Below are 15,107 nucleotides of genomic sequence, written 5' to 3' on the forward strand. Positions count from 1 at the left end.
ATATTGTTACAAAGATTAGATGAGCTGATACACAGGAAGCTCTTGGCAGAGTGCTGGCATGTAGAAAGTACTCAGCCAGCCGGGTGTGGTGGCTCATGCCTATAATCCCAACACTTTGGGAGGCCAAGGCAGGAGGATCACTTGAGGCCAGGGGTTCAAGACCAGCCTGGGCAACATAGTGAGACCCTATTTCCAAGAACAAATAATAAGTAAAAATAAAATAAAAAAGGAAGCACTCAGCCAATCTTGATTTTACCTCTTAATATTGTAATTTTATAAGTGTTGTAAATAATTGTGAAATAGGTACTTATGTACACAATTTTCAGTAGAGACAGGGTTTCACCATGTTGACCAGGATGGTCTCGATCTCTTGACCTTGTGATCCACCCACCTCGGCCTCCCAAAGTGCTGGGATTACAAGCGTGAGCCACCGCACCCGGCCCAATTATTTTTTGATAGGTTCCTAGAAGGATAATGACTTAGGTTCAAGTGTATGAGCATATTGACTACATTCTGTTTTTAAAGCTTACCAGTAAAGACAATTAAATAGCTTGCTTCATTGGACTATCAGGGAATTGTTGGCTCTGGAAATTAAATTCTTAGAATAAATGCTAGCTGGTAGATTACAAACATAAGGTTTATCTATAAATCTAGTGCTCTTCAAAATCTCTTTGTGATAAGTCATTAGCAATAAAGAGAAAATAAAATGGAGCGTTTCTCTGTTTACAGTAAACTCTAATGGGCGCAGAAGTGCAAGTGTCATTCAGGAGACCCTGCCCCTGCTTTCTGTAATCCCTTAACTGCATTCATTCCTTGGCATTCCCTTCCTAACACCTGCCCTTTAAATCCTTCACTTTGCATTGCCATTGGACTTTTAGATTTCCTCCTTATCTTTGACCTTTTAATTTAAGGATGTGACTTTTGGCTAACCTTTGGCCTGTGGGTCAGCAGTTAAGCTGTCCATTCTCCCAGGCTCTTTCATCTTTTGCCTTTTTAGGGACAAAGCCAGTCATGCATAACTTAATACTTATTTTGGTCATCTCAAGCCATTCTTAGGTGACGAAACCTCATAAGGCAGGTGCTGCCAGGGGTATCCTTGAATAGGAATTATGAGAAACTAACTTTTAAGAAGAGTATTAGACTTTGGGTTTCTCAGAAAAATTCAGCCTGTTCAAGTTTCATTTCAAAGTCATCTTTTAGAGAAAGCTAAAAGAGTACTTTTAACAGAGCCAGTCTTGACATAAGTTTTCACATTTTGAAAGTGGGGGTCATTTGCAGTGCTGCTGTAGGGATTAAATATTAGAAACTCTTCCTGAACTCAAGCAGATTTTAGCTTTTTAGGGGAAACAATACACACAGATATCTATAACATAAGGTAGAAGAAGTAAGGATCATAAAACACATAAGGGGATTCTAAGGAAGGAGAGATTAGATTAAGTAGTAGAAATCTAGGAGGACTTCACGTAAGAGAGGGTGTTTAAGATCAGCCATGGGCTGGTGCAGTGGCTCATGCCTGTAGTCCCCTCACTTTGGGAGGCCAAGGCAGGAGGATTGCTTGAGCCCAAGAGGTTGAGACCAGCCTGAGCAAGACGGTGAAACCGTTTCTACAAAAAAATAAAAAATAAAAAAATTAGCCAGGCGTGGTGACATGCACCTGTAGTCCCAGCTACTCAGGAGGCTGAGACAGGAGGATCCCTTGAGCCCCGGAGTTTGAGGCTGCAGTGATGGTGCCACTGCACTCCAACCAGAAGAAAAAAGATCAGCCATGTGGAATTTGGCACACATGGAGGGGTGAGTAGAACAAGTGAGAATGGGGGCATTAATCCAAGCATCTGGCATCACAGGAGTAAAGTCACAAGTAGCAAAGAGTGGGCATGTTCAGGGATCTTTAAGTAAAGCAGTTTCATTGGCATGTAGACTACGTATAGGCATTGTGAAGGGTGAAGGGAAGGACACACTGGGGCCAGGCTGCAGAGGGCCTGGTTTGCTAGGGGATGGCATTTGTCTCAATCTGGTCGACAAGATACTGAAGGTTTTGTAGTAGAGAAGTGATATGACTACAGCCGTGATTTGAGAAGGACCATTAGGGAGCTGTGAGAAAAGTGACATGAAGAGGAAGAAGACTGATTTCAGGTGATGCTGGGCTTTTTTCTATACTAAAGTCCATGGGGGAGCTGGTGGGAGGTCGCGGGGACGTGTCAAAGCCAGGATAGTGGCTGTGAAGATGAGAGAAGGGGTGAATGTGCTTAGTAAATTTATGATATTTTTCTTTAAATGAAAAGAACAATTTCTTTTCTTAAATAATTTATTTGCAATAAATTAACAGTTAAATAACAAAGTATAATCAATGGTTAAAAATTCACAAAACATCAACAAATAAAATCTTTGGTTGATATATCTAATCACATTTTACATAGTACAATAATTGAATTTCAGTAAAAAGACATATGAAGAAGATTACTGAATGCTATTGAAAAGAGACTAGCAAAATGATAAGGTGCTTTTTCATTTTCAATCCTAAAATCCTTGGTGGCTGATCAGGGCTCTAGAAAGGCTAAACACAGTGTCTGCAGACCTGGATCTGGGTCCTGGGTTTCCACTAACTCTGCATGTGACCTCTGGAAGTCACTTCAAATCCCTCTAGAACCATTTTCTCCTCCGTAAAATGAGGGACTGGCATTAGCCCATCAAATGATCTATATGAATCAATGGACCTCTTTATACCTGGTTTCTAGAAGTTTCTAGTGGTGTCCATTGCAGACTAAACACTTTTTCTTTTTTTTTTTTTTTTTTTTGAGACAGAGTCTGCTCTCTGCTGGAGTGCAGTGGTGCGATCTCGGCTCACTGCAACCGCCGCCTCTCAGGTTCAAGCGATTCTTCCTCCTCAGCCTCCCGAGTAGCTGGGATTACAGGCACTCGCCACCACACCCAGCTAATTATTTTTAGATATGGGGTTTCAACATGTTGTCCGGGCTGGTCTCGAACTCCTGGCCTCAGGTGATCCTCCCACCTCGGCCTCCCAAAGTGCTGGGATTACAGGTGTGAGCCGTGGCGCCCACCCCCACTTTTGTTTAAGTTATAGAGTAGCACAGGTTATATAATCTGTTGAAACTATTCTGTTGGGCTCAAATGATCTATAAACGGATGTAGCATCCAGGGAACCATAATGTTTTTGAATCATAAATTCTTGCTACTGCCATCACCAAGCCTTAAGTAGAGGACACCAGAGAAGAATCTAGAATGATTTTTGAGTTAGCTTCCAGTCTCATGAATACCTTGTCAAGGTTTTGGTCCACAATTGACTATATTTTTCTTTTGATAGACACCTTCTTTTTTTCTCTTTCCTTCTTTTCTTTGAGACATGCTGCTCAGGCTGGCCTCAAACTCCTATTATCAAGCAGTCCTCCCACCTCAGCCTCCCACGTAGCTGGGACTACAGGCACATGCCAACACACCTGGCTTAACAGTAGCTTTAACCAAACACGACTTGGTGTACAAAAATGCAAGCAGGCAAAAGAAATCATTTAGGAGGTGAATTACATAAATTAATGATTTAAAGGTTCATTTATTTATTATAGGATTATTTGCAAGATTTCTTTAAATGATATCCCCCTCACATAGGTTAATGAGAACTTGATCTCCTCATGACTTTTCAGGAGCACTCTGTTACATTTCAGTGGAAAGGCCCTCTTTGTCAAAAAAGATCATGGCCCCCTTTGACACAGATCATGGCCCCAGCAGCAGAAAAGTGGACTCATCCTGGGTAGAGGGGCAAAATCCTATATCTAGGCAAAGAGATACTCTACACTTTCCTTGGCAACATGTTAAAACAAAGCTGATAAAAAAATACCGCAAAAAGTGTTATTTTGATTTAATTTCAGATGAGAGAGTGATGTTAATGGACAACTGTCATCAAAACTTTGAAATGTACTATCACCTGGTAATTTGGGGGTAAGCTTGTGTCCACATAAGCTAGTGAGCAACAAAAATGCACATTCAGGGAAACCATTTTGATCTCTTTGCTTATGTGTTTCCCTGGACTATGCTGGGTCCGTGGGGAAGCTGACAAAATGCAGTTTAAATAAAGGGCCTAGAAGGAAATCTTACTGGTTCAGATAAATGCATTGTGTTACAAGTATGAAAACTGTATAGAGTTTAATGACATAATGACCTTTCTATTTCAGGGGAATGAGATGGTAAGAGTTTCATTCAGCTTTCTTCCAATCACCACACCAAGGAGGCTCATTTCAACCTTTCACAAGTAAAACACCTTCTTTCTGAGTGGCAGGAAATTTAAATTCCTCCATTGTGTATACACTGGAAATCCCTAATCTCAAATCCATCAATTTCCTACCTATGGTTCAGAACGTTTTAAAACCAATGTACTGTCAAGAACTTTGGGGAAAGAAAATGTCCCAGAGATAATCAAATGACATTATTTGTATTCCAGGTTCAACTATGGGATTTATCTTTGACTCCAAGTATCATCAGGGTGGCATATGGTGATGGATTCTGCCAGATCCGTGCTATTTCATTGACTTGTTGGGTACCAGTCCTCCCAGCCTAAGATTAAGCTTGATTACCCTTTATCAAATACATCTCATTTTTCAAAACCAACTTTAAAATCTGTGCTGAGGGAAGGATATGCTACTCATTCATCTAAGATCCATTATGAGAAAACTTTTTTTTTTTTTTTTTTTGGAGACAGCTAATGCTCCATAGCAAAGAAGACAAATTACAAATTCATTAGTTCATTAGAGTCTGGTATTACATTTCTATTGTTTACTCTAAATGTTTTGTTTAAACTAAGCTCTCTGTTAAATGAGTCGTTAAATGGTAATGTGTGGATTTTCATAATCATAATTGAATTTTACAGGTCTTAAATCAGCAGGAGTTCAGGCTGAGTGAAACGTTTTAATGCATGACATGTGAAACGAAGGCTTTAGCTAACTTGCTTCAGCTAACTGTTTTTCATAAGAAAACTATGAGCTCTAACACATAAATTATCCAGTCCTTTCCTCTCACAGATATAATCCACTATTTGACTTTAGAAATCACGTATGTACAAATGGCTCAGCACAAGTAGCAACTCACACTTTCACAGTTGAAAGGACACAGAACCGTTCCACATATCTCTGCTGCATTCCTGTAATCCCCACACCTTAGTCGGGGCTGGGGGCGGAGATGTCTTTTCTCCACAGATTTTTCCCACAAGTCTCCCAGGTTGGTTTCTGCAGGGGTTATCTTTCTATTCATCAATCTTAAGATTTATTTTGTTCACCTTTGATCAAATACATCTCATTTTTCAAAACCATCTTTAAATCTGTTCTGAGGGAAGTATATGCTGCTACTCTCATTCATCTGAGATCCATTATGAGAAAACTTTTTTTTTTTTTTTTTTTTTTTGAGACTGAGTCTCACTCTGTTGCCTAGGCTGGAGTGCAGTGGTATGATCTTGGCTCACTGCAACCTCCCCCTCCTGGGTTCAAGCGATTCTCATGCCTCAGCCTCCTAAGTAGCTGGGATTACAGGTGCACACTACCACACCTGGCTCATTTTTGTATTTTTAGTAGAAACGGGGTTTCACCATGTTGGCCAGGCTGGTCTCGAACTCCTGACCTCAGGTGATCTGCCCATCTCAGCCTCCCAAAGTGCTGGAATTACAGGCGTGAGCCACTGTGCCCAGCCCATCAATCTTAAATTTATTTTGTTCACCCTTGATCAAATCTCATTTTTCAAAACAAACTTTAAAATATGTTCTGAAGGCAGTATATTCTACTTATTCATCTGAGATCCGTTATGAGAAAACTTCTTTCTTATAACTGAAGACAATGAGTAAACAATGATTTTCAACCATTTTTTTTTTTTTTACTTAGAATTTTTTCTCCAAAAGTCTTATTCAGAACCTGGATTTAAAATAGGCAGAGGTAGGCAGCTCTACCTGACATCTCGGGGGTGACAGCTCACAAGTGACATTCCTCCTGGCTCCTTTCAGCTCCCTGCAGCTGTGCCTGAGCCACCTCCCAGGAAGCTAAAATTCATGCTTCACAAGTTATCATCAAGTCAGCTCTGGAACATGCAAAAGTCTGTCCACAGGCAGTGACTTCTGAGCAAGTGCTGCCCTGGGAGATGACAGCCAAGAGCCACACTAAGGAATGTGGTGGCTTGGGCCAGGTGAAGGAACCTGGTAGTTCTCAAGCGGAGTCCTGTCCTCCAGACCTGGCAGGTGGGGTCCTTGAGGGAAGAGCCCCAGAATGTTCCCCTGAGCAGGCACTCCCGTCTGTTGCAGGCTTTGGTCCCCCAAGACCTTGACCAAGAAGTTGATATACCTCATTGCTAGGCGAAGCGTTTCATTTTTGCTCAGCTTTTTGTCTGGAGGGTGAGTGGGGATGAGCTTCCTCAGCTTGGCAAAGGCGCTGTTGACATTCTGCTGCCTCCACCGCTCCCTGGTATTTGTGAAGATCTTCCTGGTCATGTTTGAGTTCCTGAGATGGAAAGAGAAACGGCCCTCAGGGCCAGTATCTTATAAGAGGCCTGATTGTTATCACATGTCCTGCCAAGAACCTGAGATGTTAGGTTTTCTTGACTCAGAGCTTAGATGATTCATTTCCTCATTTTCAGGTTTTTTGACAAGAGAAAAAAATGTAGTAGATGACAGGGGAAGGTGAGAACAACACCCTTCAGCTTTTTCTCCCTGGCTGTTTTGAAGCTTCCAGTTGAAAGATTACTTTGTCCCAAGACTCCTATTTCTTCCTTCATAACCAACTCTTCCTAATTGTTCAGAATCAGGTGCAATATCGATTGAGTTTATGTGTGAATACAATATATGTTTGGCCAATAGAAAGTTCGTTGTCTTTTTTTTCTTTTTTTGAGATGGAATCTCACTCTGTTACCCAGGCTGGAGTGCCATGGCACGATCTCAGCTCACTGCAACCTCCAGCTCCCGGGTTTGAGCGATTCTCCTGCCTCAGCCTCCAGAGTAGCTGGGACTATAGGCACCTGCCACCATGCCTGGCTAGTTTTTATATTTTTAGTAGAGACGGGGTTTCACCATGTTGGCCAGGCTGGTCTTAAACTCCTGATCTTAGGTGATCTACCTGCCTCAGCCTCCCAAAGTGCTGGGATTGCAAGCGTGAGTCACCACGCCGGGCCACCAACAGAGAGTTGCGTATGAACCAACAGTGTGTTCTCAGAATGAAGTAAAAAAAGAAAATGATTCTAGGTTTCATTAATAAAATCAAATTTGGAATAGAGAAGACAATACAGCTCTCTTGTTAGCTGGCGGACCTCACTGGGAGGATTCAGCCCCTCTCTGTAAGAGCTAAAATATCCAGACTGGACTATATTTAGAGGAGCAGGAACAGAGTGATGAAGGGTCTTGAAACCCTGTTGTACGAAGAACAGAAGTGGGGGTGTTTAGTCTCACAAAAATGAAAAGACAAGGGGCAGGTGGGAGTGGTTATTTGGCGTATATTCTGTAGAAGATACTTGGGCCTCTTCAGGGCTGCACTGGATAACCTTTCCGAGTCTAGTGGTTTATCATCATATACTGCCAAGCATTATGCAGCCATTTTTCACTCCTAGAGGCATGGGCCCCTTTTTTCAGGCGGCTTGGATTAACATGTGCTAATAGGAACACTTGGGAGGCACCGGCAAACAAGCCAAGGTCCAGCCCCAGGCAGTCTGATGTTCTTGGCTTACTGCTATTGGTCTGCTGCCTGCTCCACACTCAGCTCCCCTGGGCACTGGGCCCTTTCTAGTTCCTCCAAAGACTGATGAATATTCCCAACTCTACCCTTTTGCACGGTGTCATTTTCTGTTCCTTGAATTTCCTCCCCCCTCTCTACTTCCCTATTTCTTTAAAGAGCAGGTCAGATCTTCTCCTACCACCAAGCCCTGACTCTACAGGAGTCTTCACATAACTCAGCCAACAGTGGAACCATGTGCATGGTGGTCAAGAGCACAGGCTCGCTCCAAGGCCAGAACCCTGGTTTGGCTGTTGGTTCTACTCCCCCTAGCTGTGTGACCTTGAGCAATCTACTTAACCTCTCTGTGTTTCAAATGCCTCATAAGTAAAGAGCAGTTCAGGAGTACTGCATCATTGTGAGGACACATAAAATGATACACATAAAGTACCTTAGCTCAGTGTCTGGTGCATAGTAAAGGTTCAATAAATATTTGATGATTGGCAGGGCTCAGTAGCTCACACCAGAAATCCCAGCGCATTGGGAGGCCAAGGGGGCCAGATCATCTGAGGTCAGGAGTTCAAGACCAGCCTGGCCAACACGGTGAAATTCCGTTTCAACTAAAAATACAAAAAATTAGCAGGGCATGGTGGCGCATGCCTGTAGTCAGGGCCAATCAGGAGGTTGAGACAGAAGAATCACTTGAACCCAGGAGGTGGAGGTTGCAATGAGTTGAGATCGCACCATTGCACTCCAGCCTGGGCGACAAAGCGAGACTGTCTCAAAAAAAAAAAAAAAAAAAAATTAATGATTGCAATTATTATCTCTACAAATAAAACAGAAAAAAGTAAATGTTGTAATTTATCATTTTCTTCCTACTGAAGACGTTGTCACGCATTAGAGAAGGTCTGAGCTTTATGTGCTCTTTTGGTTCACTTTACGGGAATATATGCGGGAGTGTGTATGTGTGTGTGTGTAGAGCAAAAACCTGGAAGGATTCAGGCCAAACTGTCAACAGTGGTTCCTTGGGGAAGGACAGTAGATTGGGAGAAGAGAAAAAAGAGAGACTTGTGGTGTTTTATTCTTTTTTTGTATTGTTTTATATATATCTTTCTTTTTTTTTTTTTTGAGACGGAGTTTCACTCTGTTGCCAGGTTGGAGTGCAGTGGTGCAATCTCGGCTCACTGCAACTTCTGCCTCCCAGGTTCAAGCGATTTTCCTGCCTCAGCCTCCCTAGTAGCTGGAACTACAGGCGCACGCCACTAGGTCCAGCTAATTTTTTGTACTTTTGGTAGAAAAGGGGTTTCACCATCCTGGCCAGGACAGTTTCGATCTCCTGACCTCATGATCTGCCCGCCTCGGTCTCCCAAAGTGCTGGGATTATTCTCAGCACAGCACTGGACTCTCTAACCCAGACACAAGCAGGAAAGGCAACGAGAAAGGAACTGGAATGGGGAAACGTCCGGGGGGCATAGAGATGCTCACCGGCGTGAGCCACTGCGCCCAGCTGTTTTATATTTTTATAATACATTATTCATGTATTATTTGCTTCATAATAGAAGAAATGTTTTAAATGCTTATGGGCTTTAGAGCAGAAACACCCAGCTTTGAATCTCTGCTCTCGATGTCCTAGTTATCATTTAACTTCTTGAAGCCTCGGTTTTCTTCTCTGGAAAACGAAGGGAGATACAGCCATTAGCAGGACTTTGGTGAGGATTACACGAAATGCATTATAAAGTGTCTGGCACATAGATGCTAAATAAATGTAGCAATTTCCTCCCTATACACATGGAAAGCATCATTGTTGCAAAGAAAAGCATTTTTCTTTCTTTTTGTTCTTTTTTAAAAAAACTATTTTTGGTAGAGAGAGGGTCTCACTATGTTGCCCAGGCTGGCCTGGAACTTCTGGGCTCAAGCAATCCTCCTGCCTCAGGCTCCCAAATTGCTGGGATTATGGGAGAACCACTGCACCAACTGCATTTTTCAATCACCTCTATGCCCCCTGGACATTTCCCCATCCCAGTTCCTTTCTTGTTGCCTTTTCTGCTTGTGTCTGGGTTGGAGAGTCCAGTGCTGTGCTGAGAATTCATGGTGAACTGGAAGCACAGCAGCACAAGGTCACCGCATGGCTTCCAGCTCCCCCCACTGTCCGTTTGCACCCACATCCTCTCTCCCTGGAGACATTCCTAGTTGGACCCACGGACCAATTACAATATTATGCACTCCAAGCTTTGGGAGCAACATTTGCCTATACTGCGAGCCAGGTATTGTGCTTGCTGCTGAGTGCTGAGGAGCTGGCTGATTGTATTAACGTGTGAGGGAAGCACTGCGACTGCAGGAGCAGAGAAGCAGCAGCTAACCAGACATTCTAGCGGGCTCCCAGACAGACCAGGTAGCCTTCCAAAACTGAAAGGGGTGGGCCAGGTGATCCCCAGGACCTCATTCTACTCAGAAATGCTACAATGCCCCGTCCATTTCCTTTTTTTTTTTTTTTTGACAGAGTTTTGCTCCTGTCGCCCAGGCTGGAGTGCAGTGGCCAATCTTGTTGTTCCCTGCAACCTCTACCTCCCATGGCATAGTCTCGGCTCACTGCAACTTCGTCACACGGGTTCAAGTGATTCTCCTGCCTCAGCCTACCAAGTAGCTGGGATTGCAGGTGCCCGCCACCACACCCAGCTACTTTTTGTATTTTTAGTAGAGATGAGTTTTCACCACGTTGGCCAGGCTGGTCTCAAACTCCTAACCTCAGGTGATCCACCTGTGTTGGCCTCCCAAAGTGCTGGGATTATAGGCATGAGCCACCATGTCTGGCCCCATTGCCTTTTATCTAACCTAAGTCATTTCTGAATAATCTGACCTTTGGTTCTACAATGAAAACTTGAGTGTTGTCAGAACTATACCCAAGGATACCTAAAATATAAAAGTTTGAACCTTAATCAAGGGGATTTTAAGGTAGAAAACTATCTAGTTTTGTTCACACTGACGCTGGCCAGGATTGTGGCAGCAAAGTTACATTCATGCTTCTCTTGTCAAAAGACGGTTTAGCTCATTCACTAAGTCAACCATAGTCCCATGGGGGGTCTTTTTCAAGCTGGGAGGAAAAAAGATTAGGCAGGATAAACTAACTGTGGTGTTCTTTTCCAAGAGGGCTCTATCCTATTGTACTAGAAACAGACAGAAAAAAAAAAAAAAAAAAAAAAAAAAAAAACAGAGAAAACCGGCTTCTAAAATGTAGTCTGCCATCCTAGGAGGTGCTTAATCATTCCTTGTTGATTTATCCTCAAGTGTGTTCGTCTCCTTCTCCAAAGGGGAAACAGAAATCAATGGTTTAACAAGCTGGAAAAGCTCAAAGTAGAGGTCACTGGAAAATTACTGAAGTACTTATTAAATCAAAGGAAAACTGCATTTAGTGTTTTTCCAGTCGCAAGGACTGATTGCTGCTAATCGTGATCTCAGAGTAATGTAAGAGCTAAAAAAAAAAATTAGACTAGATGCCACAGAATCAGAGAACATTTGATAGATGCCAAAACAGAGGTGAAGCATTTAGGCCACACAGGGAATCAGTGGTATAGCCTGTGTCCCAGGCCTGGATATTGATGCATTTACGTCACCACTGGGGACTCCTGCCGGGTCAGGGTTCATAACCTTTTTTGTACCATGGACCCTTTTAGGAGTCTGGGGAAGCCTAGGGACAGATTCATTTTCAGAACAATGATTTTTAAATACAGAAAGTAGAAAGGCTTTGGTTCTCATCTCAGAATAATTATTTTAAGTCCATAAATTAAAATACATAGACACAGAAAATAACCAAGTATATTTAGTAGTTATTAAAATAAAATACAATATAGCAATACATGTGCTTCATATTTAACACATTAAATAACTAGACTTATTAGGATAATCTCTAAAAAGTGATATGTAAATGATGTTTTCAAAAGATCTGCAACATCTGTGACATGAAATGCATGCATCTATGATTTCTATTGGTGACAAATTCACCACCACAGCTAATACTACTACAGTTTATTACCCACATTCATAAATAAAGGAAATGCTATGTTTAAATGAAAGGTTAGTGGAAGTGAAGATGTAATTTTTCTCCATCCAAATTTATAGCACCCCTGAATTTAATATCTGCATCCCTGGGTGGATGCGGGTTGGGTACCCCAGGTTAAGAATGCCTGGGTTGGAGGAAAGCCAGGTAGAAACACCAGGAACATAGATACGCATAAATCCTCTGTTTATATTGTCGCTACTGAAGGTAACACATTAGCAAAGAAAAGAAGGACACACTCCCGCAAGGTGACCAATGCCCCTAATAGGAGCTGCTACTTTTTGTGCCAGGGGTTCCTGGACACGAAACCCGGGTTCACCAGAAAGGGTGCAGCACAGGCTCACGGCTAACACTGGGGGGCCTGTCCCAGGCATTCACACACATGCAGCTCTTTCTTCATTCAGCTTTAAATTTATCTTCCTAGCATTTGGTCCGCTGCATTTGTCTCTTCTTTCACCTTTCTCTTGAAAGTAAGTGAAAATATTCACCATGAAGGGTGGTTTATATAGTTAGATTGGGGAACAGTGCTTAACCTCCAATATGAGGCACAGCTCTGCCTTTTGAAGTTAGTATAGAAGTAATACAAGCTCATTTAAGAAAAAAAAAATCAAGCATACATATGTGCCTGAAGTAAAGCATAAAAGGCTCCCTACCTGTTTAGCTACTCGGTCTCACTCCCCAGCCGCAGCCAGTTTGGTGTGTGTATCACACATACACACACACACCCTTTAAAATCACCATCTATATTATGCAAGTCACTTTTCTCACACAACTCTGCATGTTGATATATTTAATCAGCAGCACACAGTATGAATTCTGCTCTTCAGCGCCGTTCACAGTAGCCTCACGCTGGGGGAGCCACCTGTTCTAAGATGCACCCAATCCCTGCACCGTGCAGCCTGGACGCACCTCGAATACCCTGCCCAACCTTCTTGCCTTGTTCGCTTCGTTTCCAGGCCTTTCCCTTTTTCTTTTTATAACGTTTGCTCCCCCTTGCAAACCATTGCCTTGCCTAGTGACTAATTATTTAGGGAGTCCAGGAAAGCATCTCGTGGCTGAAGTTTCGAATCTGCCAGGTGTCCGGGAGTCGCTCAGGGACGCGCGAGCTCCTTTAAGGCCTCTGGGAGACGCGCTGTCGGGCGCGGTATAAGGGAGTCCGTGGCATCACGCATAAAAGCGACGCGGCCCCGCCAACACGCTAGAGAGTCTGACTAGCACCCCCGGAGCCGAGCCACCGCCCCTGCCCCGCGGAAGTTCCCGGGGTCTTCCCACCGAATTGGCTCGGTGGCTGCTACCAAGTCTCGGCCGCACTCCTGCTCTCCCGGGTGAGTGTGACTCAGCGAGAGACCCGCAGGCCCACGAGCCCGGCCCTGGTGGCGCCCACGTCCCCCCGGAGTCCACGCACCTCCTCGCTAAGAGCCCGCGCCGTCGCCCTCGCCGGCCGTGTGCGCCCTCGCCTGGAAGCCGCGCCGCCGCCGCCTTTATAGGACACCGCCCTTTGTCTCGCGGGGTCCGGGGGGGTCCGGGGGCCCCTTCCCGACAGGGACTCCCACCGGTTCCTCCCCGCTCCCCGCGCCCTAGCTTCCTGGGACCAGCCCTCTCTTGTGCCCTGGAAAGGGAGCAAGGGAGGAAGGAGAGCCCCGCCTTGTGTGAGGCTTGGGGGCGGTAATGGGGTCCTGCTACCCACCTGGGCTGGGGGAGCCGCTTACTAACCTCCTTCTCCAACACATTCAACCCTGGGAAAGTCCGTATCCGTTGTTAATTCATCAGATGCTTATGAAGCCCCAGTGAGCCTCTAACTGGAGTTCAGGAACTGCTTGCTTCATAATCACAGGTGGAGAAGGAGGATCCCAACACCCACAACCCAAACCCATGAAACCAGGATTTTTTGGAGGTGGGGGTGGGGTCTAAAATCTGTATTTTTAAAACCTAAGTATTTCAGGAGATTAAGATGCACAGCAGAATTTAAGTCACTGTACTGAGTAGGTTCCCGAATTTATTCATTTCAGTTTGCACAGTGCCCAGCACTAATATTGATTATTTCAGTGAGGGAGGGGACTTCTAATTGGTCTTCCTGCTTCTGGACTTGCCTCTTTCTGTCTATTCTCCAACATCATCCAGAATGATGCTATGAAAGCACAAGTCAGATTCTGGTCACTTCTCTGCTCAAAATCCCGCCGTGGCTCTCCATTTCACTGACTTACGCCAAAGCCTTTATAATGGGCCCAGAGATATCTTTTTATCCCTCTGAGCTGTCTGTCTCTTCTCTCCCCGGGGCTCACTCAGCTCTAGCCACTTTGGTCTCTTTGTTGTTTCAGTAATTCACCAGATACTCTCCTTCCTCAGAGCCTTTTCACTGTTTCCTCTGCCTTAAACACTCTTCCCCCAAGTTATCCACGATTCCCTCCCTAACCTCCTTTCATTCGTTCAACACATTATTACTGAGAGCTTACGATGAACCAGGCCCTGTTCTAGTTCCTAGGGACACAACTTCAAATAAAACAGATAAAAGTCCTTGCCCTCAAGGAGCTGACATTCTTTAGGTCTTTACTCAAATGGCACCTTCTCAGTGAAGTCTCTGACCACAATATCTAAAATTGCACCGTCTGTCTGGCGTGGTGGTGAGCCTGTAATCCTACCTACTCCAGAGGCTGAGGCAAGAGGATAGCTTGAGGCCAGGAGTCTGAGGCTGTAGTGCACTATGATCGCACCTGTGAATAGCCACAACACTCCAGCCTGGCCAACGTAGTGAGACCTTATCTCTTTAAAATAAATAAATAAATAAAATTGTTCCTTCACACACAGAGTCTTCATCCTTCGGTTTTATTCTTCTTAACATTATCCCCACTTAGTAATATTTACTTATTTATCTTCTCTGCCTTTCTCCACCTCATCTACTCCCAGTGAATAGGTGTTCATCAAATGTTAATTGATGAATGAATAAGTAATGAATTCCCAGGTACCACTCTTTCTGAAAGATCTGGTATAGGACCTGGCACAATAAATTCCCAAAGCATTGCAGCTTAGTGGATAAGAGCAAAGGGCTCTGGAGTTACATTACCCAGGTGGAAATTCCTTGTCTATTCACTTTTGTGATCCTAGGCAAATTATAGAATTTATGCTTGCCTTAGTCCTTATCTGTAAAATGGGGACAATGACAGAATTGTGAGGACTAAATGAGAAAAAGGTAGGTAAAGCATTTAGCAGTATGCCTAGCACACAGTTGGTATATTGTAAATTTTATTGTGGTCCACTGTATTATTGTTAACAACGATTGGCTCCCTTCCCTGGGAGAGGATAATATAGCCCCACTCACTGCCATGTGATTGGCAGCGCCTCCCTGTAAGTGGAGGAACTATACTTCTCTG

General features: G+C 43.9%; 2 protein-coding genes across 2 annotated transcripts in view; both read right to left on the reverse strand.

Moving 5' to 3' along the window:
- Window positions 1–5,852: 5,852 nt before the first annotated feature.
- TAL2 (TAL bHLH transcription factor 2) lies at window positions 5,853–13,201 on the reverse strand. The gene is made up of 2 exons (XM_010353300.2): window positions 13,145–13,201; window positions 5,853–6,485 (listed from the first exon to the last, which is right to left on the reverse strand). The coding sequence occupies exon 2, from the start codon at window positions 6,473–6,475 to the stop codon at window positions 6,149–6,151; it is 327 nt and encodes a 108-aa protein (XP_010351602.1). The 5' UTR covers window positions 6,476–6,485; window positions 13,145–13,201; the 3' UTR covers window positions 5,853–6,148.
- FKTN (fukutin) overlaps window positions 6,424–15,107 on the reverse strand; it is a 94,586-nt gene continuing 85,902 nt past the window's right edge. The window contains exon 13 of the mRNA XM_030920044.1: window positions 6,424–6,485. Within this exon, the coding sequence (XP_030775904.1) occupies window positions 6,472–6,485 (14 nt within the window). The 3' untranslated portion in view covers window positions 6,424–6,471. The remainder of the gene's footprint in view (window positions 6,486–15,107) is intronic.

This window comes from Rhinopithecus roxellana, chromosome 16, assembly GCF_007565055.1.
Source record: "Rhinopithecus roxellana isolate Shanxi Qingling chromosome 16, ASM756505v1, whole genome shotgun sequence".
NCBI lineage: Eukaryota > Metazoa > Chordata > Mammalia > Primates > Cercopithecidae > Rhinopithecus > Rhinopithecus roxellana.

What these genes read in the sequence shown, in the direction of transcription:
- TAL2 (XM_010353300.2), bottom strand. Translation starts at nt 6,475, where the DNA reads ATGACCAGGAAGATCTTCACAAATACCAGGGAGCGGTGGAGGCAGCAG.